General features: G+C 41.8%; 1 protein-coding gene across 1 annotated transcript in view; it reads left to right on the top strand.

Annotated features, from left to right (window-relative positions):
- GRM2 (glutamate metabotropic receptor 2) overlaps positions 1 to 17,193 on the top strand; it is a 48,927-nt gene extending 31,734 nt beyond the window's left edge. Inside the window, exons 2-5 of the mRNA XM_063291927.1 lie at positions 1,797 to 2,634; positions 3,757 to 4,823; positions 14,335 to 14,509; positions 17,048 to 17,193. Coding sequence (XP_063147997.1) covers positions 1,797 to 2,634; positions 3,757 to 4,823; positions 14,335 to 14,509; positions 17,048 to 17,121 — 2,154 coding nt within the window. The 3' untranslated portion in view covers positions 17,122 to 17,193. The remainder of the gene's footprint in view (positions 1 to 1,796; positions 2,635 to 3,756; positions 4,824 to 14,334; positions 14,510 to 17,047) is intronic.
- The last annotated feature ends 7,217 nt before the right edge of the window (positions 17,194 to 24,410 follow it).

The following is a 24,410-nucleotide window of genomic DNA, read 5'->3' as shown; positions in this document are numbered from 1 at the left end:
CAGAATTTTATGGAGCTGCTACTTAATTCAACATTTCAACCTGCCATTTTTAAACAAAATATATTAAAAAGTTCGTTTCATCTCTTCTTGAAGTCAGCAGCAAAATACTTACTTCCATTGATCTGATCAAGATTAAAATCCAAAAGGTAAATAATGATGGGGGTGTGGGGGATCTAAAATGTCATCAAAGTATATAAAATTCTATTTAACCATATAAAAGTGACAGAAACTGGTAATAATTAAATACTCTCCACTAAATGCTTTTAATTTTGATGGACAAGATCATTTAGGCCACCCTGGCATTCTTTGGATGTGCTGCCAAATGCAGTTTTCAGACAATCTCTGCACATCCGGGTGGCACCAGGTTTGACAAGGTTGATTTAAGGCATTATTTTTCTACCACCAGTGGCTGTATTTTACATGATTCTGAATTAAAGTGCCTATAGAATATGTTTCAATATCTTCTAATAGTATAACTGATAGTATACAAGGATACTACTATAATAGTAGTATAATATAGCATGTTATATAACACACACACACAACACACATATAATATATAGAACACACACACACATACTATACTATATTATGGTATACTACGATAGCTCCCTATCAACCAAATCTCTGAATGAAGCGTTTGGCATAGAACTTAGTTTCCTCTGAATCTAGTCTTCAATATCATGAGTAAATTTTGAAACTGTGGTCACTTCCAGATTGGACCTTTGTAAAAGATCAAAAACAGCTCCAGAACAGCATGAGAAATGAACCAATCTATTCCTGGCTTCTCTGCAGGATACAAAATTGGAGCCAAACTGCTTGTCTTGAAGTGCGGTACTTTTTTGGAGAGCTTCTAGGAATCCATTCACCACTGGTGGTTACTCACAGTTTATTCTATTTCCTGGCTCCTTTCCCTTGTCATACGTTTGTTTTCTACATTTCAGGGCCAGCAGGAAAAAAAAAATTGTAGGACAACCTCACAATGCTTTGGCAGATTAGGTAGGGGAAATGAGGGGGTCTGTTGTGTGGAAGTCCCCTAAATATGTAATGTCTTCTGGAAGTCAGATACCAACCAAAGCACTGTTATAAATGTTATTTTGCCTGGAGAGCTCATCTACTCTCCTTCGTCTCTTTAAATATATTTAATGATTAAAAATCAAGTGAATTTTAGATCACTTGCTATTTAGGAAAAATATAGACATTAAGACTACAATGTATTATGCTATGGGCAAACCATGATGTATGTATAGTGTCTTGTTTGCTTTTATTTCCCACCCCGTAAGCATACAACTTCATAACTGAGCGTGATTCTCTCCAGTCATGAAGGTATAAACAGCTTCTGAAGCAGAATGATGATCAGAACTATGACATGCAATTCTGATATCTACCAAAGTGCATACAGAACAGAAGCTATGGTTTGGGGCACATTTTGAAAACACACATGATCTGCAGAGAATTGCAAAACAATTACAAGAAACATTATTTGGTAAATTCAGAGTAAGCCATTCCTAAGCATCTTTACCATATTTGGTTGCAATGTCTGAACTGAACCTTAAGTTACAATTGTTCGAATCAGGGTCTACAGAAGGTATAATCCCAAACAGGACAAGAAAAAATGTTAGTTCCTCCTCCAGCACTTCAAGAAACAGCAGGACACTATTCTAGTGGGTTATACTTAAACGGTAATGTTTTCCACTGCGGGGTGGGCAGAATAGTCCTGTTCCTCTTTGTACATTCACCTTCACCAATTCCTCGCCAAGAATCTCCTCTCTCTTCCTTGATCTCTGTCTCTTCAGGTGGCTAATCTCCTGCGGCTGTTCCAGATCCCTCAGATCAGTTATGCTTCTACCAGTGCCAAGCTGAGTGACAAGTCTCGCTATGATTACTTCGCTCGCACTGTCCCACCGGACTTCTACCAGGCCAAAGCTATGTCTGAGATCCTGCGATTCTTCAACTGGACCTACGTCTCCACAGTGGCCTCTGAAGGTGACTATGGAGAAACAGGCATCGAAGCTTTTGAACAACAAGCTCGGGCCCGCAACATCTGCATTGCCACTTCCGAGAAAGTGGGACGCTCTATGAACAAGAAGACTTTTGATGGGGTGATTAAGGCACTGATGCAAAAACCCAGTGCAAGAGTGGTGGTGCTATTCACCAGGAGTGAAGATGCTCGGGAGCTATTGGCAGCTGCTCAGAGGATTAATGTTTCCTTCACTTGGGTGGCCAGTGATGGCTGGGGAGCTCTTGAGAGTGTAGTGGCTGGCAGTGAGCCAATAGCTGATGGAGCTATCACTATTGAACTGGCATCCTACCCAGTACAGGAATTTGCTGTGTACTTCCGAAACCTCAATCCCTACAACAACAGCAGAAACCCGTGGTTCCAGGAGTTCTGGGAACACAAGTTCCAGTGTGATTTCCACAGCCAGAACTGCAGTCACTTCTCCTTGAAGACAGGGCAGTTTGAGCAGGAATCCAAGATCATGTTTGTGGTCAATGCCGTCTACGCAATGGCCCATGCCCTTCATAACATGCATCAAGCACTGTGCCCCAATGCCACCAAGCTCTGTGATTCCATGAAGCCAGTGAATGGTAAGAGGTTCTACAAGGAGTTCATGCTCAACGTGACTTTTGATGGTAAGCCGGAGTACTGGTTTTATGCACAGACTTGGGGGATGTGATGGAGAAGGATCAGGGCATGGGGAACAGGACTGGAGCCTCAGGCTAAGATGAACAGCGCGATCTCAGGGCCAGTTCCCAGATTATGGCAGGAATATCCTGAAAGGTAGAGAGTAGAGAGTTTTCTAGATGAGCACAAGCTGCCTGGAGTTGTAATTACCCAGAAATTTTCCTGTGTGAATTGCTGTAACGTTATTGATGGAAAAAATCCTACACGGACTGAATTTTGCCATTAGAATCAGAAGGTTCTCTCTCCTCTTCTGGGCCTGACAGCTGCTGGTTTAGTCTGCTTGTACAAATGCATGCTGGCTGGGGAATTCTGAGAGCTGAAGTCCACACACCTTAAAGTTGCCAAGATTGAAAAATACTGATTTAAGCAGCCATGTCTTCTAGAAAGCTTGGGTGGCTACTTGAAAGGCTGTTTCTTCCATGTGTGTGCAGGACACACAAAATTGTTTCACTGACAATCTAGCAGAAGTGTTGTCTACATATACACCCACCTAAAACTGGGAGACAGCATATGGAGCAGCAGGCCTTCCAGAGGATGTGGCTGCTTGACTGTTTCAGGGAGGGGAGCTCTGCTTGTACTAACATGCTTTGAAAAGCACCACTTCAGAATGCTTTGCATTGTTCTAAGATACAGCTTTTTGGAAACATTAAAGGGTTATTGGTTATGTTCTGGCTGTTCTGCAGTGATTCCAAAGATAGCCGTCCCCATCCTTATGCCCTCCAGATATTTTGGACTTCAGATCCCATAATTCCCACGTCTAATTTAATTCTTAAGATTTCTGCACAGCTTATATTGCTGTCAACTTTATTGAGGATATGCAAGTAAATTATGTACATTGGGGGTGTACATTGGGTGTGATAAGCATCTCTCTGTAAAAAAAGACGCATATAAAACATTTTATATCCATATAAAAAGGTCAGGAAATAGAACTTCTCTGTTTAAATAACAAAATGACAAAAGCATAACAGAACCACTTGGGGGGGAAAAAGAGTTTCCATGTGGGCAGCCCAGTTTTGTAATCATGTCATTTTTCTCTCACTTGAATCCAATTTTCCAATTCCATTTCACAGCTCCATTTCGACCATCACTAGACACCAAAAGTACGGTTCGATTTGACCAATGTGGAGATGGAATTGGTCGTTACAATATCTTCAACTACCAGAGAGCCAATGGGAGATATCGCTATCAGAAGGTAGGCTACTGGGCAGAAGGACTCATTCTGAACACCAGCCTCATTCCATGGGTGAAGACCTCAATTCCTGTTTCCCAGTGCAGCGACCCCTGCAAGAAGAATGAAATGAAGAGCATGCAACCAGGAGACATGTGCTGTTGGATATGCATCCCATGCCAGCCGTATGAATTTCTGCTGGATGAATTCACTTGCAGAGACTGTGGCCTTGGTTACTGGCCCAATAGGACATTAAATGGATGCTATGAACTACCCCAAGAGTATATTCACTGGAAGGATGTCTGGGCTATTGGGCCAGTCACAATTTCTTGCCTTGGTTTCATGTCCACTCTGTTTGTTTTGTGGGTTTTTGTTAAGAATAATGACACTCCCATTGTGAAAGCATCTGGCCGAGAGCTATGCTACATCCTGCTGACTGGAGTGTTGATGTGCTACAGCATGACATTTATCTTCATTGCCAAGCCTTCCACCGTGGTCTGTACTCTGCGACGCCTAGGGTTGGGCACCTCATTTGCGGTCTGCTACTCTGCCCTTTTGACCAAGACAAACCGTATTGCCCGGATCTTCAGTGGAGTCAAAGAAGGTGTGCAGCGTCCACGGTTCATAAGCCCCACCTCACAGGTGGTCATCTGCATGGCCCTTATTTCATGCCAGCTCATTATTGTTGTCATCTGGCTCATGGTGGAGACTCCGGGCACACGAAAGGAGACTGAGCCTGACAAAAGGTATATTGTCACCCTTAAATGCAACAACCGAGACTCCAGTATGCTAATTTCACTCACCTACAATGTCCTCTTGATCATCTTGTGTACAGTCTATGCCTTCAAGACCAGGAAATGTCCAGAAAACTTCAACGAGGCCAAGTTCATTGGATTCACAATGTATACCACGTGCATCATTTGGCTAGCCTTCCTACCCATCTTCTATGTTACCTCCAGCGATTACCGCGTAAGTTAGCTCTTGCTTGGAATAAGATAAAAAGTATCCTAGCATTTTTAAAATTAAATTTATTAAATTAGCATTTGGCAGGCAGCTTCAGAGAATCTTTCTCAACCTGGTGCCCTTCAGTCCAGATGTCTTAGGATACAATTCCCACTGATGAGACTAGGAGGGGGAAGATCCAAGTTCTAGTCCACTCCTAGCCACTGCAGATCACTGGTGACTTTGGGCCAGTTACTCTCTTTCAGCCAAAGACCATAAGGTGATTGTTCTGGGGAAAAATAGGAGGAGGGAGTGCTATGCATGCCACTTGGAGCTCCTGAATGAAAGGTGGGATATAAATCTAATAAACTTAATCAACCAGAGTCTGTTAATTGTTCCATAAATAATCTTTTTTTATTTGGCACATGTCAACTTTTATCCTTCTCCCTTGATACTAGGAAATTTTAGTAAATCTGTTCAAGGAACAACTAACAGGCCAATTCATTCATTCATTCATTCATTCATTCATTCATTCATTCATTCATTCATTCCACAGCTGGCATCAACAAGAAAATAAAGAAGGCAGAAACAGTAAATAGTTAAGTTGAAGATGCTAGGAACTTAAGCTGCAAGGCTTAATTGTGAGTAAGCATTCCAAGAAGATCTTGGTCAAGGGAAAGAGCTTTGCTGTGTAATGTAGTGCCACAGTATCTAAAGCGTGACAGGAATCTTCTGTGTTAATTCTGTTGCTAACTAACTGCAGAAAAACAATGCTGCAGCATTTCAGGGCTTGAGAGGGGCAAACAGCCCAGGTCTTTGGTTGGATATCTGTGTTATAGGTTTGCTCAGGACCCAAATATCCCAGCAGTCATGAACAACTGCTTTCCCTTATCCGTCTACTTCTAGGAATTTCTGGAACAGTAATTGACAAAGAATGTCACACAATATCCCCAATTCAGCTGTCACTGTAATAGCCATAAGCTGTTCTTCACCATATCAGATTTAAAAAGTCATACTTTCTTCTTTCTTACCATTTGTGAAACACTTTTTCCCAATGGAAAGAATACATAAAATTCCCCAGGGTTTCTTCACACTTGATACTAAAGTGTGACTCAGTTTCTGGAATATACTTAGACAATAAGAGCTCAGGTGGTGGGGGGAGGAATCTGTAGCTCTTCATTATTAAGGTGATAAGAACTATCCAAAAAGTGCCAATGGCACTTGTGTAGTGGCACCCCAGGTAGCACCTAAAATTGCAACAAGAGCAAGGGCAACCACAACAATAGAGCTATTTATTCATCAGTGTGTTGCCCTTTGGGGAGCAAAAGTGCCAGGCCACTGGTTGCTCAGGCCAAAAAGTAGCAGGGGTTGTTTTGAGAGGGATCAGATCCTGAAACCGTAAGACCTACTTTAGCTAACAAGCCATGGGAGTTGGAAACCTGGGAGATACCGTTCCAGCATATTTGGAAGACCCCAGGTTGGAGAAGACTGATTTAAAAGCTGATTCACTACTTGATATGGCTCAGGACTTGGCCCAACTCTGAATGTGAGTCATGACCTAGATGTTTCCTGGAAAAGCAATCTCACTTCCCAACAAAATGCAGTTGTTGGAATCATAGCGAACAGATAATAACCTTAAGACGGCAATGAAGAGTGAAGGCATATGGATCTTACAGAACACATAACTTCATTCCTGTTCCAAACTGATGATCTTGGAAAGACCCTTAGAGTCAGTCTATGTGCTCATTTTTCTATGAAGTTGCTATTTTCAATTATTTCGGTCTATTGAACTAGTCTTCTCAATTTTCCATATCTAGGTAGAAATGTGCCCTAAGTTTATGCTGTCTTCTTGTGCAGTGCACAGGATGTGGGACAGGAACACAACACATCGACACAACTACCTTCAGGTGTTAATTCCAAGGATTCCATGTCACACTGTGTCTGAATATCCCATGTGGGGGTAAAATGCTATGTCTTCTGCAGATGGTAGACTTGGCCAACCTGATTGGGCTTGGAAGCTAAGCAGAAGTGTACCTGGTTAGTGCTTGGATGGGAAACCATTAGGGAATTTCAGGTCTGTAGGCTAGACTCAGAATTGAAAATCATCCTGTAAGAAGGTAATGGCAAACCACTTCTGTACTGCTGTGAAGAAAAAGCAGGAATATCTCCAGGGAGTCCCAGGAGCTGAGCTTGACTCAAGGGTATATTTGTCTTTAAGTAGTGGGTCATCTGAATAATCAATGTCTGTAGTCCAGCTAATCGCATTCTGAAAAATTGTTGGAAATTGGATCAGAAAAAATTGGTAGTGAGAGGCAATCACAACTTGGCCTCCTCAGAGAGTATCCAATGATTTGTCCAACAAACCAGAGTACAGTGAAGTGATTCATGTTCAAATGAGCATATGAATTGGCTCTAGATACCATAAATATTTCTACCCACCCTGCAAATTTAACAGTCTACATCTAGAATCCTAAGCCAAGCACAAACCTAAGAACGTGCTCCATTGAATATAGTGAGACACAGCTTTTTTTTTTAATGCACAAGCTTTTGCTGCACCCACAGTTTAGGGGTCTTAGATGAACGTACAGTCCTAGCAGCGTCCTAGCAGCAGGACAAAATGAGTCCCACATCCCTGTGATAGCCATGGCCAGAGAAATGGTTGCCATTGCAAGGCAAGAAACGCTGCTTCAGAGACAGTAGTGTATCACTGCCTTCTGATTGACAGGGCAATTGGACCTCCCCCTGGAGTGGATCCTTGGCTCATTCCTGCCCCCTCCCAGTTCAGGCATCCAATCATAGCAACATCCTGGCATTGTTAGGTGGAAAAGCAGAGTTGCTAGCACATCACCAGGAGGAGTTTGGAAAGCAACTAAGATTTCCCATCCTAGCAAGCACAGAAACATGGGTTAATGCCAGCAATTTATTCTCTTCCTCTCTCTTGTGAAGAGGAATACATTTAGGCAGTGTTTCTCAGCCTTGGCAGCTTTAAGATGCCTGGACTTCAGACTCCCAGAATTCCCTAGCCAGCTGGCTGGGGAATTCTGGGAGTTTGAAGTCCACACATCTTAAAGCTGCCAAGGCTGAGAAACACTGCATTTAGGTGTTGACAAGAAAAGGTGGGACAAGGCACTCAAGTGATTGGTTGGCAAACAAGAACGGCCTGGCTGGCAATTCTCTTGGCTCAGTCATTGGCCTGAAGGGTGAGTGCTAATGGGCTAGGAGTCCTCTGGGAATGCTAAACACAGGGACATGTAAACATGCCTGTGCCCACAGCATCTTGGGGTCTGACAGAACTGAAAGTAGACAAAACAGCTAAGATCAAATCTGGGGACCTTTGTAATTAGATTCAGAAGGGTTGAGAGATGGAAAAGCTAGCTTCTTAGAAAAGCCCCTTGTGTTCTTGGAGAGGGAGAGATAACAAAAGATCTTTCATTTTAAAGGCATTACTCTTATAACAAAAATACAGTAATCCAACTAATTTGGGAGCTCTGGGCTCCCACACTGTTTTCATAGTTATGCAATTGCGTAAGAAGAACCTCACAGTTTTTTGTCAGAAATAGCAGACTCTCTTCATGTTCAAGAATCTGACAGTAGCATAAATTATCTGTAATTGAGCAATTAGAAACTGGGAAATGGACCTTAAGGCAATTTCAGAAATAAGCATTTCTAGACCTCACCTTCTATTACCCCAGTCTCTTTGAACCTTAAGGCTGCCACGCTTCTTTCTTTAGAGAAACAGCAACCCCTTGTGCCCATCAAAAATTGCTAGGACTTTACAGCTGATCCTTTTTAATATCAGAGAATTCTGGAACTGAAGATAGAGTTGCCAATAGTGCAAGAATCTTAAGGATCACTTTGTGGGAGAAGCTTCTGCATGACATAGAGATCACACCTGCTTGTTAGACTTGGAGCTAGATTGTTACTGAAGTGTTTTCTCAGTGCTTCTTGCTGTTGATTTGCTACTGGAAACCTTTAAAGGACAAGTGTGCGATGCTTGAAAAAGAGTTCCCATAGAATGAAGGAGTTTTCTGGTTGTGTTACTCTTGTCTTAACTGGGCAACTGGCACAGATCTTGCTAGCTTGTTTGCCTGTGGATATTAAGTACATTAAATTAACATGTGCTCATTCAAATTAAGCACCATCTAAGCTTCCTTAAGAGTGGGTAATTTAATTCCACATAATGCTTGAAGAGGGGTGGGTGTTCTATCTGCTTGTAGATGGTCCCCTAATACATCTGACTTCCTCTGCTAAATGGAGTTGCAGATTCTTGGATCAGAAACTACCATGCTCATGTCATTTAAAGTTTTCAGTTAACAACCCACTGTGTTTGGTGCTGGGAGAAACTTTGCAGAAGATGAGTTTATTAATAAATTCTAATTTACTAAAGACTAACTAAGCATGTGTTATTTCAGTAAGGGTCTGTGAAAGCCTTATTAAAAGGGCAAAGAGATCTCTCTATTGCCAGCTGGATTTCGGTAGCTCAGATGTGATGGCCCCGATGTATGCATTTTTATATGTTACCCAGAACTATTAGAATGGGTGGCATATGCAGGCATGTAGGCATGTATGAATAAATAAAATAAATTTTGAAAAACTGCTGCTGCTTTAAGGAGTCAATTCATTAATGTGACTCTTAAAGAAGCAGCATCTCTTTTTTTTCCAGGTTTATGAGGAAGCCTGAAAAAAGTCTCACTGCTTTAACAAAGACTGAGAGATGCTGTTCTTATGCTGTCCAAAGGATTCTTCCTAATCATTTTTGAAGCATGCAGAGTCCTACTATTTAGGAATCTCAAGCAGCAAAGCTTCCCCTGAAGTCATCAGAGATAGAGACTTTTGCTGCATGAAACTGGGATTTCCTCTGGCTAATGGAAAAATCAGGCTAGCAGCTTCACAGAAGGTCTTAATCCTGCTCTACAGATGGATTTAAGACAGAGGCTGAAGCTGTGGGTTGCTAGTGTGGAGTCAGGGCTATGATGTTGCTATTATAGTACTAATGGTATGGGGACTGCATTTGCTGTTATGACAGCACGGTCTCACAAAGTGCAATGATGTGAAAGAACTGTTGTTGCAATAAGGGTTTATTAAAGGATCGTAACGGTTGTCATTGTGTAGCTGGAGACACAGCTGCTCCTATCACTCCACATAGCATATTGAAGTAGCTCAGAAGCAGAACCTGCTGGGAGATAACATTATTACACCTTTTCTTTGCATATGGATGTGAATATACATCTTTACACTGCTCTTCAAATGAAGCGTCTGAAGGTAGAACTTGCCCACCCACTTCAGCCTGGCCAAGGGGTCTGGCCGAGAAACCTAACCCACAAGACATGGAAAGAAGAAGAGTCGGAAACAAGGCTTGGTAGCAGCCCCTTCAGTCTGGTATAGCTTGGGCCCTACCCGCACATTGGGATGGTCATTTCCTGCTAGCCTTCCATAAGGCTGCTCTGAAATAGACAAGAGGGGACTGAATGATGATGTTGAGCGCCAGTTGGGTGTAGTGGGTAAAGGCACTGGACTAGGAGCAGGGTGACCGGAGTTCTAGCTTTTCCTTAGGCAGGGAAGCTATCTGGGGGACTTGCAGCCCCCTCAGCCCTAGACTGGGAAGTTGACAACATCTTGGAAGAAAGTCCTGGCAAGCCACTTTGGAAAATGTTGCCAAGGAAACCGCATGGATATGTTTTGATACGTTTTGATGGTTTTTAATTGCGTGGAATGTAAGCTGCCTAAAATCTGTGGAGGGTGTGGAATGTAAAGGTAAATAAGTACATAAACAAATATGAAAGAAATAAAATTTCCTTGAAGAATCAGGTGTAACTCTTGTTATAGACTGGATTCACATACCATTCTAAAACCATGGTTTATTTTAATCACAGGTTGCTGATTAAATCACAGCTGCTGGTAGTAATGCACCGTGGAAGATAAACCAGAATCTACAACTCACAGAGGCTAGACATGTGCCCTGAAACAAAATTAGGCCTACCAGAAGGGGGCTGCAAAAATTCTTCGTTGCCATCTAGTGGTCATTCAGATGGTTGCAGCTCAGATACAGGAGGCCTAGACAAAAACCACATAAACCGAACACTGCATAGCACAGAGTATGAAGCCAGCCACAGAATCAGACTAGGAGCATAGATGAGGAGAAAAGCTTTGGACAAGTTCAGGATGAAATCAAATCAAGATTCAATAGCTGGTGCTGGGAAGTAAATCTTTCTTAGGTTTCTGGCTTCCTGAGCAAGTTTAGATTTCTATGGGACAAACAGAGAGAAATTCCTAGAATAATTTAGAGCAGTGTTTCTTAACCTTGACAACATTAAGACGTGTGGACTTCAACTCCCAGAATTCCCCAGCAAGCATGCTGGCTGGGGAATTCTGGGAGTTGAAGTCCACACATCTTAAAGTTGCCAAGGTTGAGAAACACTGAGAGGATGAGAAATACCAAGATGATGTTTAAATCTGCCAAAGGCAAGATTGCTCCTGATTGGACCTTATTTTTCCTCTTTTAGATTGGCCTGTTTGTAAGTTACAGATTTGTTACTTGACAATTGAGGTAGCCTGTAGGTAGGAAGCCGTCTCCATATTTCCAGAGTTCCCACTTTATTTCCTCATGTGAAGATAACTCATAGTTGTTATTGTTGGGTTACAGTAGAAGATACATACTGTAGTTACAAACTTTAAATGAAATATAGATGAGTAACTAACTGGATTAACAAGTATAAAAGTCATTGCGGCTGAGTCTTTTTCCCAATAATACATTCATTTCATGTTCCTGAAATTGGCTTTCCTTTCTACCTCCTAATTGTTAAAGCTATTGTGAAAATACATTAATTCCTTATTGACTGAAGAAGTTTAAAATAATTTATCTGTGTATTCCTGAAGTCAGCTAGATCTCCTGAGCCTTTCTCATAATACGTTTTGCTTCATATTTCACACTCAGTTGCATAAAATCCATTTATATATTGTGGGAGTTGACTTCTGACAGTATGACAAATGCACTGATTGAGTGCAAAAAAGGATTATTTAATTTTTGAGATGATAAGGGGTTTGTTCCCTTAGTAATCCAAAGCCAAGGGCAATCAACATCCAGTCCCTGTCACCACATTATATAAATCTGTGCTAGTCTTTCTTGCACTCCAACCACCCACTTCTCTTCATGTATTTTTATGCATTCATTTTGACATTTACTGTAAGCGGCAACCTTCCAACAGCTTAATTCTTCCAACCTTAAATTGGATTAAAATTGGATTACTGAACTGGGGCACCATATTGGTCCTTTGGATAGCTGTGGGCCACTCTTAATGTCTGACCGGGCAAGGGCTTTCACAGGCAGGCAAATAATGCAGAAGAGGCACAGCTGCATTATGTACATGGGCAGCACTGGATGTTCTATTTTTTCCTGAATTTTGGGAATAGGGTTATTGTATTTCTTAATGTTTAAACTTGTATTAAGCTTCTTACTCAAGTTTCCATGTATCTTTATCAACTGCTGTTGGAGAAGACACTGGATCCCAAAAGCCATATGCAGCTTTGAAGAAAGCTTAATATGTTACAGAATAATCTGACAGTGGAAATAGTAACGGAGATACTATGGTGGAATATTTATTTATTTGTTTGTTTGTTTGTTTTTTGAATTTCTGTCACCGCCCATCTCCCCCAAAACGGAATATCCATCACATCCATCAATGGCCAGCTTGGGAAGGTCAGGGTGGGAGGCACAGAGTGTTGTTTTTCTTCTCCCCCCTCCCCCCACTTCCACTGATCACACTAGGAAGGAATTACCTCTGCCTGAACCAATATTCAGAGCTATTTGGGGATTCATGAGGGGTGGGGGTGGGGGTGGGGGTGGGCATTAGGAAGGGTCCTGTGTCACTTTTCCAGAATGCCACATTTCAACTCTCAGCGCCGATGGGAACACTTGCAAACCTTTCTCCTGCAATTCTGTGGGTTTCCAGCATCTTGCCCACAAGGACTCACTCCCTATACCAGCAGAGGAGCACCTCAACTGTTACCAGGAACTCCTTCAGCCACTTTCTCAGAAGGCCCGGAATCCATCTCTTAGTTGACTCCTCTACAAGGCTCCTTAGTCAAGTCTGCAGCAAGTCTGCTCTTCTCCAAGAAAAGAAGAAGGCATTAAAAATGTGGAACCTGCTTTTCTTTTGTGCAAGCAGAGGGCTATACTGACGTGGCTATCCATCTAGTCCTAAAGCTTCCCCCAAATATCTTAAGGCCCATATACCCATGACCCAGCTTGCCCTTATTGCAAGTGGACCTAAATGCATTTGGGGATGCAAGACAGCCTGATTCCTTGTTCAGTGAGTGAGGGAAGGAGATGGCAAGTAGAGATGGAAAACAAAGGGCAGGAGCAACACACAAACCAGTATGTTGTATCCAACGTAAAATGGAAGGACAGAAAAAGAGGGGGAAATAAACCCCTTTTCTTGGGGGTGGCCAAGATCTGGAGTTTAATTTGTAAGACTCCTTCGCAGCAGGAGTGTGGGGGCACCTGTAGTGTATCCCATAGGGAAAGCAGACTCTTCCCATCAGGAAGGGTGCAGTTGATGGGAGGTATTATTATTCTTATGAATGGGCTGTATATGATTAGAACGGCAATTGGACCATTAGCCTCCCATCTTGTCCTCTATATGTTGAGCAAGGTCACCAGAGAAAGGGAATCTTGTGTAAATGTATGGACCTCCCTAGGGTCAGGATCTATGCATTACCAAGGAAAGCTGTATCATTTGGGGCAGGACCAACAATTCAGCCCTCCTGGATCTCTTTAATTGCTTGGAGCTCATCTATGTGATTAATGTGACCATTAGTCTGGTCTCAGTGTTTAGATCAGTGTTTCTCAACCTTGGCAACTTTAAGATGTGTGGACTTCAACTCCCAGAATTGCCCAGCCAGCTTGCAGTTGAAGTCCACGCATCTTAAAGTTGCCAAGGTTGAGGAACACTGGTTTAGATGACTAGTAACATATGGCTCTTGCCCATATGTTTGAAAAGCCACTTTTAAAATGAATTCTTCAAGTGTTCACATAACCAAACAAAAACAAGAAAACATTTGAGCCCTTGAGGGAAGAAAAGGGCTGGCACTGGGGAATTCATCAGAATGCATTGCTTATCAAACTTGAGCCAGACTGCCCGAGGGTGGTACCAGGCTCTGAACAGGCCCACAATAAGCAGGACCAAACTGTGGGTGGGTTCAGGAATGCTGAGGACTAAAATACATACTTTCAGTTCAACCCCTCCTCTGCAACTCCAAACAATGCAATAAAACCACCACAAGTGAGAATTTTTGGCTTACCCTTGGTGGTGGAGGAGGGATACAAGGATGTTGGTGGGCTATAAGTGTCCTTCAGGCTGCCCAAAGATTATCATGTTTTTGTTCTTGTTGGGATCATGAATATTTATTTATAAACTGGAATGGTGGCCTGTTACATGTGGATAGTTAAAGTCCCTTTGAACTCATCTGTGTCTTTTACTTCCTTGTTTTATGCTTCAGGTTGCTGGACTGGTTTGCTTCTTTCTTTTTCCCTCCACAGGTTCAGACCACAACGATGTGTGTCTCAGTTAGCCTGAGCGGCACAGTGGTCCTTGGCTGCCTCTTTACCCCCAAGTTGCATATCATTCTATTCCAGCCCCAGAAGAATGTAGCCAGCCATCGTGTTTCCACCAACCGATTCAGTGTGACAGCTGCAGGCTCCAGCCACTCGCATGGTGAGTGATAGAGAGTCCTATGGTCCCCACCCTACAGTATATCCATCCGCAGTGTGACTGGCACCAAAGATCTCCCTTACTTGGTGTATTCAGTAGATAAGTTTGTCTACAGCAGCAATTTATTCTGACCATTGCACAGCTGAATTGTGTTTAATCAAGAGCTTTAGACTACCGTGTCTCAAACATCTGGGAGTTCATGTAGGTGCAATGGGCGATGTTAGCATAGGTCAAGGTGCACCACTCTGAAAAGCAACAAATGTTTCTGGGAAATTACAAAAATAACTGCTGATAACTGTCAGTCAATTTCATCATCCTTGGCTACATTTACACATAAAGCAAAACTATAAACGTAGCAGGATGAAGACAAGCTGCAGTACTCATCCTTCTCCTCGGGTACAAATATTTTTCTTTCCATTTTTGACTAACCCCAGCTGGTCTTGACCTCTGAGGCTTAAATGTGCTTGGAGGAAAGATATCACCTTGAAATCATAGTTCAGAAAGCTGACCTGTTTTCACTAACTGTAGTTAAGATTAATCACAGTTTTGGGTTTGAGCATAATGCAAAACACAAAGTAAAGTGGAAGTTTCCAGTCTCCTCCCATTGACTCTTGTGGAGACAAGGTGAGCATTCGTGCATCTGAGGTTTATGCCAGCTCAAATAGACAATATAATAACAACAGTATCAGCCAGTGTTGCTGAGGAAGTTTGTTAAGACCCTTCCCTGATGAAGTGATTCTATTTTCCCACAAAGTAGGTTACTGACAACTCTCTCTTTGCATTTCAGTGTTATGCAAGAATATACTATATGCTTTAAATTAATTAAAAGTATAACCACCATAGAACAAGACTGAAAAGAAGAAGGAATTCATCCATGAATTTGTTTTTTTCTTTAATCAAAACCAAACAGCTAAGCTCCTTGACATCAGCTAATGGTGTTAATTTTGTGTCATCATCTTGTCTTCTCTTGAGTCACCATTCTTGGCTCTTCTCTAATTGTGAAATCATGTTATGAGATTTCACAGAGCAATTGGTCTATGAAAATAATTAGCAAAAGAAGAAACTACACAGAGATGAGAACTAGTTATTTTGTCACAGAGTTAGTCTTCTCTGCTTCTGGACATAAAATGCAGAACTGTCTTTCTAAGCCATTTGAATTCAGTGATGCAGGCCATTTATTTTCCAGTGGTATCTACAATAACCTATTTTCCCAGTAAATACATCCTGGCAAAACAGTTCGGTCAAGACTTTTTTCAGAGATAGAATGAAAACTGAAGGAAAGAGTATCAATAGTCTACACTGTGGGGAAACTGAATCTCTTTGTCAGGAAACAGTCCTAGCACACTTTCTTAACAATACTTGCCTGGCACTATTGTTATTGTGGTTGTTTCTGTTGTCACACTGTCTATTCATGCAATTTGTCTCACAGCCTTTAGACTGGGTATTTAGGATTCTAACCCACAGCCTAGGAACCATGGAGGTATCATTGTGGCATGGAGGAAGTTCCAAGCAAGGTGGTTTTTTGCAGAGTCAGTGGTGTGAAGTCCAGTAAATTAAAACTTCCAGATATTTGAAGAAGCCCTTTGTTAAGGCTCCAAGAGCTTTGATTCCTACTGGTAATAACAGTTGACTTTTTCTTCCAAAGCCTTTCAACTGCAATTGGCAAATCCCATATTTTTTTACTTTTTCCATGTGTTTTTTTTGTCAATTCAACTATTGGCTGATGTTGCTACACCTATGAACCACACTTTTTTCTGTTCAATAATAATAATAATAATAATAATGTCTGATGTGATTGTGTTTCCAGTGTCTATGGTTCACATTTTAAATTCCTACAACTGTTAGTACATACAGTATTGGTGTTGGTAGTTTCCAAATGTTCTGTCCTCTCCAACAGCATCTCACTATCTCGGCGCTGCTGCTCTTCTCTCTTCCATTGTCATCCATCTCCATGAGAAAGCACCATCACCCAATCAGGCTTTCAAACATAAGAACGGGTTGCCTAGATTAGATCATCCAGGCATCTCAGCTGCGTGGAAAAGCTGAAGCAGGACAGGATGTCAGCCTGCCTCAAGAGGTTCTCAAGGGCAAAGACACCACCATACACCAGACATCATTTTAGAAATCAGACTAGATGAACAGGTCAATATAGAAGAAAATGTACCATGTAAAATTTCTAGCTCTTTTGAAAATAGTGATAAATGAAATTACTACGTTCATCCCCTTCCCCATTTTAAAGTTTGCTTCAACCTGTTTCCACATCTGTTTCCATGACTATTTCACATTTTATATGCTCTGTTGGACAGATTTCTCCAAAGATACACCCTTTTTGTCTATTCCTTTCCTATTATGCACATTTTAACAATTTTCCTGGGTATAATGTGTTTTTATTTGAACAGTTTGCCTACCATGCACTCCTTTATCAGGTGGGGAAGGGAGTTGATGATTGGGTGGTTTGTGAATGGTGATGTCTGAGATGTAGTTATGTATGGGATTCTTAACTACCGTCCTTTGAAATCTTTTCCAATCTGTGTCTCACAGGGTCAACTTCCCAGTATGTCCCAACGGTGTGCAATGGCCGTGAAGTGGTGGACTCCACAACCTCATCCTTGTGAACGCTTGTGCTCGGTGTCCATGAGTGTTTGTAGCCATTGTGCTCACTTCCTACAAACAAATGCCTTTTTTGTTCCTCACTGGGTCTTTTGTTTCCTTAAAAAACAACAGCAGCAACTAGTTTCCATGGTCATCTGTTCTACAAGCTTTTCCAAGGCTAAGGAACAGGGACACAAGAAATGAGACCAAACCATTATCCTCAAAGACAAACAGCAACTCAGAGAAGCACAGGAGTATTTCAGCACAGCTGGAGGGATAAAAATGATCAGGCAGCTCCATATCATGGTATACATACAGGACTGGATAAAATGTTCTTCTTGGGCTATAAGACAGTATTCTAAACCAACAATTTCTGTTTGTATTAATCTTCCTCTTCCTTTCTGACTATGAAAACTTGGCACAGTGCAAGAGGTGGAACAGAATCTTCTCACATTTAAAAACCTGGTGATTCACATCTCTTTGCTGCAATGAACCAACTTGTTATATTCTTCTGTTTGTTTTACAAACTTAGCACTCAAAGACAGCTTCCTTTGATAAATAAACTTATGGCATAATCTAAGGAGGAAAGTAAATGCACAACTGGAATTTAATACCACAAAGCAGGCCAAACCAGGAAGAAAAACACTGAAATTGTGTTATTTTAATAACAATATGTACAGAAGATGCACACTGAAAACTTTTTTGCTGGTTGGGTAATACTACTGGCAAGAACAGCAGAATAAGCAAAGAACTAGTTGTGTAGACCAATAAAAAGATGCCTGAAAACTTCCATGGTGATTCAGGACTGTAGACATTGATTCAGAGGGGATTCTAATCTCCAGACCTTACCCTGTTGTAGGAAGAGGAAGAAGACCTTGAAAGGTGATCTTGTTACTTGAATTATATGGTACTTAAATACTGGGAGATGTAGTGCCAGTGTAAACCCAACAGTTCCTTTGTGTTCTAATAGTTCACAGGGATTCAGTTATGGGGATACATAGGACCGTATCTTAGGCAAGCAAGAGTTTATCTAAGCTGCTTAGTAAGAGAAAAACAATGGACAGAATGCCACTGCACTGGGATGGGAAAAACGAGGCTGGGGAAGAACACCCTTCTAGCAAGGAAAATACTTCTTCGGCTTGCCTTCGATGCTGAAGTTTCACAAAAACTGTTGCCTGGTTTCTGGGCTGATGCTAGTCCACAGCTGCCTGCTGCTGCTAAATTTCTTTGCTCTCAGAACCAAAATGGCCACCTTTTCCGCTGCCTCCTAAAGGGATGCACAGAGCTTCTGGCAGAGTTATGAGGGAGCGTAACTCTGGGCCAGGAACAGGTCTGGCAAAAAAGTGAACCCCCTTTTTCCAAAGACTCTTGAACCCTTATCTACATGTAGCCTATTCTCAGCAACAACTCTGTTATAGCACGATTATTTCTTGGTTTAAGCTGCCTGTGTTGCCAGTGAGCTAAATTAGTTAATAGCACACTTTTCTTCATGGAAAAGCCTACCCAACCTCCAACTGTCCTCTGCACTTCCTTCACAATATCCCTGCTCATAGAGTTGCCTTTTCAAATCTGCCAGATGCATCAAGGGACAATATTATGTGGGATGGTGACGAACAGGGCGCTCCAGTTACAAAGTTACTCCTAGGAGGATCTGCCGGGCCTTCCTCTAACAGTCCCAAGCACCAAAAGGCTTCCTTGAAAGAGCAGCTGGGCCACCAAACACCGTTGCAAGCTCTTCCTAACTGTAAGGGGGAAAGTTCACCTCTCAAAGGTCCCATTCGTCTCTGGGCAAATTTATCTACTTTAGAAATGCTGCTGGAGGGTTTGACGGGAAACCCTTTATGCCTAAGTATATACGGTGCTGAATATTTTGGTGCAAACCATTTCATCAATTACAACTTACGCCAAGAGCCATCTGTCACTGGCTGTTGAGTTGGCATGATATGTTAGGCTAAAAATATCTTTTGCTAATTTATGCTTTGGTGTCTTGTACAAACCCAATCGATTAGACAGTTCTGTTAACCATAGTTGGCATATTCATGCAAGCACAGCCATGATTTCTTCTAAGCTGCTATGGCTGGCTGTACAGTTAATAGAGACATTTTACACCATATTGCCTATGTGAGGCACTAAACCCTTCATCGTGGCTCTTGAAAAAAACTCAAAAACCTCACTGACACTGGCAGGAAAAGCTTCAGGCTATTCCAAAGTGTGTGTGTGTGGGGGGGGGAGGCTGAGGCAAAACCTTTTGAACAAACTTTCATCGAGGCCAGCATACAGGGAAGAGCAGCTGTTTGTAAGTGGGGTGTTGGTTTGAGTGAGAAAACAAGGAAGCCTTTGCTCAGGCAGCTGTTTACAGGAAAGAAATCCCAACTGTGAAAAAAGGGGTGAGGCGGGCTGCTGACAGTCTTCAGTACATCTGACAAAATTGCAATGCAAACTAGACTCTTGGCTAGACTGGGGAAAAAACAGTGTGTGCTCATCCAGATTCTGAAGAACCTTTGGTCACCTGGAAGAATCTCCTAAACTTTCCAGAGTGAAAAAAAGACAGTATGGTTAGCAACTGGAGTGAGATTTAAGCATTTCTTGCACATCCTATGGAAATCTACCATGTGTGCTTTGAAAAGGATAACTTAATTTGTGGCTCTTCTGAGCAAGCTTGGAATTGTGCTGAATCCAGACGAAGCCACAATGGCAGCACCATTTCCCGCATTTCTCCTGGGCAAGGGTGAATCAGAGGCTTCTGCCCCTGCAGCATCCGTCACAGACTATGTTTTCGACTTGGGCTTCTTTAATAAGAAAGGCAGCCAGATTTAAATATCACAGTGTTTGCTCTGTTTTAAGATAATATTTAATCTCATCTTAAAGTAACACAAAAGAAGAAGCTATTTCTCACTTTGTGTGCTTCGGTGGTTTTATCACACACCTCTGTTAATTCTGATGCTTGACAATCATTTGGGATGGAGCTTCTGTTTGTGAAGGGTTTGAACATCCGTTTCCTGGCAGCTGAAGGAAATGAAATCTCTCTTGTATTTTTCTATCTCACTAAAAAAAATCTATTATGTCAGCATGTTCTTAAATTTGTTCAGGATAAAAGAGTAAAGCGTATGAAAGGAACAGGGAAATGTTTTGAGGACTTAGCCATGAGGGAAGCTAACACAAATGTCAAAAGCACAATTTTACTTCTGTAAAGCACTTCTGTTTATAACACTAGATATTGTATATCACAAGGCTTCTAGAACCAGTAGCAATGCTTAACGCAGGCCTTACTCTTAGTCTGGAATGAGCCGTTCTCCCTGCAGCTCACGGGTGGAGTGGGGTAGGGAGGTAGAACTACCTCAAGACCAGGAAGACTAATTTTTCCAGCATCATTTTAAAAAGCATGTACTTTGGAATCCTAAACGGATTCAAAAGCTGAACTATATTTCCCATTTCTCAAATGTTCCCTACATGAGCTTCCTGTGGGGATCCATCTGAAGAATGTCCACAAAGACGGTAAAAACAGGCTTGGGGTTATCTGAAGGTATTTGCAGGTTGAAATATTTTTCTGTGTATCAGTGTCAGTGTTTGAACCAGACAATGCAGGGATGATGAATTACCATTGTTGAGGTTTGGGGGCAAAATAATATTGTTTCAGTCCCACTTTTTCTTTGATCAGCTACATGCATGGTATGTCAATACTAGATTTCCTCTCCAAGTTAGTGATGCTGTGAGCTCTCCATCACCTGCCAGTCAGAGTGACAGCAACATATCTGAACTTCGGTAGGTGCTGCACAGCATCATGTAATGCAAACAGGTATTTCCCCCTCTTTGAGAAAATGGGATTGGCAATGGGTGCTCCATCAATGCCTCAGGACTGCTACATGGGTGCTCTTCTTCCTGACTCAGTGGGAGGGGAGTCAGGATTGTCTTCTTCAGCTGGAACCAAACTCTGCAGGCAACTCCAGCATCACAGAATCACCAAAGCAGGCACGAAAGGGTGGCAGAACTAAAATTCTGGATATATGGATCTCTTCTATACAGTTTTCAAAACAGATGGAGTGGAAAATCGTATGTACATGTGTCTCTGTGTGTATTTGCACTCACACATTTATATACATACATGTTTAAGATGGAAACCACAGGGCCACCTATGTTAGCCTGCTCAGGAGAGGGAAACTCCAGCTGATTCTGAACTACATCTCCCACTGTTCCTCTGTGCTGCAAATTGTAGTTCAGCAATGTCCAAAGGCCATAGGCTCCAACCCCTCCATTGCAATTTAGTTCTAAAGTAGAGACCCAGACAGCCACCCTGCTCTGGAGCAAATTGGAGCAAGTTCAGACGAGGGTTGTCAAGTTGGTGACTGGCCTGGAAACCAACCCTAGGAAAAATAATTAAAGGATCTCTGTAGAGAGTAAGGAAGATGACCTTGACAGAGACAGGCCAGGTCCATTACCAAAGCGACAAGGGGAAAAAACATGGTTTAAGTCTAAAACCAGAATAAGGTATGTGCCAGCAACTCAGGCAGACTCCTTCCTAATTCACATGAGTATAAGCAAGGCAGTGGTGGTGAAAAAGTACAGTTAGACCTGCAAGATTCTGTTACTTATAGCCAATATTAATAAAAGTAGTTTAGGCCTTTTTGTGGTGTTGATTTTGTGGTTTGGTGTGCGTAGTGGGGCTGACAATTGGTAATATTTATCTTACAGCCAAGGTGACTGAGGGGAGACGGCTGTTCTTCAAATACCTGAAGAGTTGTCCCATGGAAGAGGGAGCAGATATTGTCTAGAGGGCAGAAGCAGAACCAGTGGAATAAACTAGAAGGGAAATAGGTTCAGGCTAAATACTGGGAGGAACTGCCTGATGGTGCGACCTGTTAGTCAGTGGAACAGTCTGCCAAATGAAGAGGTGAGTTCTCCTTTGCTGAAGATGAAACTGAAGCTGGGTGGTCATCTGTCAGAGGTGTTGTAAGGTGTTCTTTTCTGGACAGAGTTGGACTAGGTGATATCTGAGGTTCCTTTCAACCAGACCATTCTGTAACATCAATCTGCTTACATGAAACCATTGCAAGGAACATCAGCAAAGTTGTTACACAAGCAATATACTGTAGCTGCGCTTTATAGGGTCAGCTCTTCTAGAACTGGGGTACTTCCTTGTTTCTCAATGGATGACAATCTTGTATTAATAACCACCAACATTTCCCTTAGCATGATCTCTAACCAGTCACATTAAAACCATTGATTAGAAGTAGAGGCCTCTCTGATTATGAAAGAAAAAGACAGTTGTTAGGATAGCAGTTTCTTGAATGATTAATTAGACTGGGGAAGATTGATACTGAGGAATCCAAAGGAACATTTCATCTGAGTCATAATCAGTGCAGCAGTCCAGTGCTGTCACCAATGGACGACACCTTTCTTCTGGGCCTTTTAAAGTCAAGTCTCTCTCATACTGAGCTTGGCTCCCAGGGACTACATGGACATGTCCATGTTGGTTTACTGGCTTGCCATTGCCTTCTCTTGGGATATTGTCTCCATTTCCCAACCTAGTCTATGGCTCTGAGGTATCCTGATGGTCTCACATCCAAAAACTAACCAGGCCTGACACAGCTTAGCTTTTTCAAAATCAGCCACGGTTGGCTAAGTGCTATACTTGCTGTGATTATGGACTTGTGCCTTCAGTTGTAGGCCAAAACATCCATTATTATAAAGAAGGAAAGCCTAAACATTACTAAACTAAATGAACATTTTTCATATTTCTCTCTATGTTAGGAAAAATGTGTTTCCTAGATTTGGGGAATATCATACTTCTGTTAAATGCACACAAAAGGAGGCAAACCAAACTAATCACAGATGACATGGAAACCTGAATGGAAAATTCTAAACCTAGTAATTGGAACAGGTACTCCAACGGTGACATTTTCCTGCAGAATTGACAAGATAAATGCCCTAGCCTGGGGGGAGAAAAAAATGGCTGTTAATGTCCCTTAGCATCAGAGCATGATTCAACTAGATATTATAATTTGAAGGATAAGGCCTGTAGTTTTAGCGAATAGAGACAGTAGAATAGCTTTAACTATGTACTGCAAATCTCAGTTTGGAAGTTTCAGAATGTAGCTGCAGGACTCCTACCTTTCCACCACTTATAATTCTCTATTTCAGCTGAACACTATTTTGTATTAAGCGAAAGGGAGTAAAATGTGCCAGAAAAGCCCTAGGCCGCTAAGGGCTCAGTGGAAGCCAGGGAAAGTCTGGGCCTTCTGGAATATAGTTGTTTATTATTACTTGTTTAGGTAAAATGCAGAAGAAGAAAACTGTGAATTTAGACATTTAGGAATTTTCATATATAAACATACTGTATATATTGCTAAAGTACGCATTTCTGATAAAATATACAAATATGAAACTATGCCATGCACACCACTCACTTCTGCAGTTTATCACATTTTGATTTCTCCCTTCCACAAGGGGGATATATCCATGGGTGCCCTGCTCCATTTTTTATATTCATAACCATCTTGCAAATTAGTTTAAACTCAGAGACTGAGATTGGCTCAGGGTAACCAGTTGACATCTCAGCCAAGAGGTGATTTCAACAAGTGGTCCCTCAATTATCTCTCAACCTCCCAATCTGGCACCCTCCAGATACCTTGGACTACACTCACTGTCATCCCCAGCACCGATTCAGGCTTGCTAAAATGGGAACTGCAGTCAACACGTCTGAATGGGACCAATCATTATAGGGATGTGTTTTAGCCAAAGGACAGAAATATTTGCAGAATATGGGAACGATAGGGGTGAGAAAGTGCTCCTATACAAAACAATGATAACAAAAGAGAATGTGGGTATCATCTGAATTTTAAAAAGTGTTATTGTGATGTATATTGTTTTTTTAAAAAACCAGAATTTAAAGTAGACTTTTTGTGATCAGGTTTGTGATTTTTTTGTAATTTATGTAAATAAAGTGCTTTTTTATTATTGAAGTCTTGGGTCATGCAACGTTCTTACATAGATAGGGTTACCAGACCTCCAGCAAAAGGAGGACATGCCCTCTTTTTTGTCCCCATGACGTCAGTCTGGCAGGCATCGCCTTAAAATCAAATATTGTCTGGCTTTTTGAGTATCTCTTCCTGAGCAGCTTTTCTCCCCTGCAGCACTTCCCTAATAAGTGCTAACCACAAGTTAACAAGCTCTGTTCTGTGACCTTAAGTAGTTGATGAGTACCACCCTGCCTCTTACCTGCTGCCTGAAATTGACAAGACCTTAATCAGTTACCAGCTGAAGGTTTTTGCCTCCTAACTAGCTCTAGCACATTCCTGCAATTGAAAAACCAGTC

Source organism: Candoia aspera, chromosome 2, assembly GCF_035149785.1.
Source record: "Candoia aspera isolate rCanAsp1 chromosome 2, rCanAsp1.hap2, whole genome shotgun sequence".
Lineage (NCBI taxonomy): Eukaryota > Metazoa > Chordata > Lepidosauria > Squamata > Boidae > Candoia > Candoia aspera.
The sequence above is the reverse complement of the archived record's forward strand: the minus strand, read 5'-3'. Positions and strand labels throughout refer to the sequence as shown.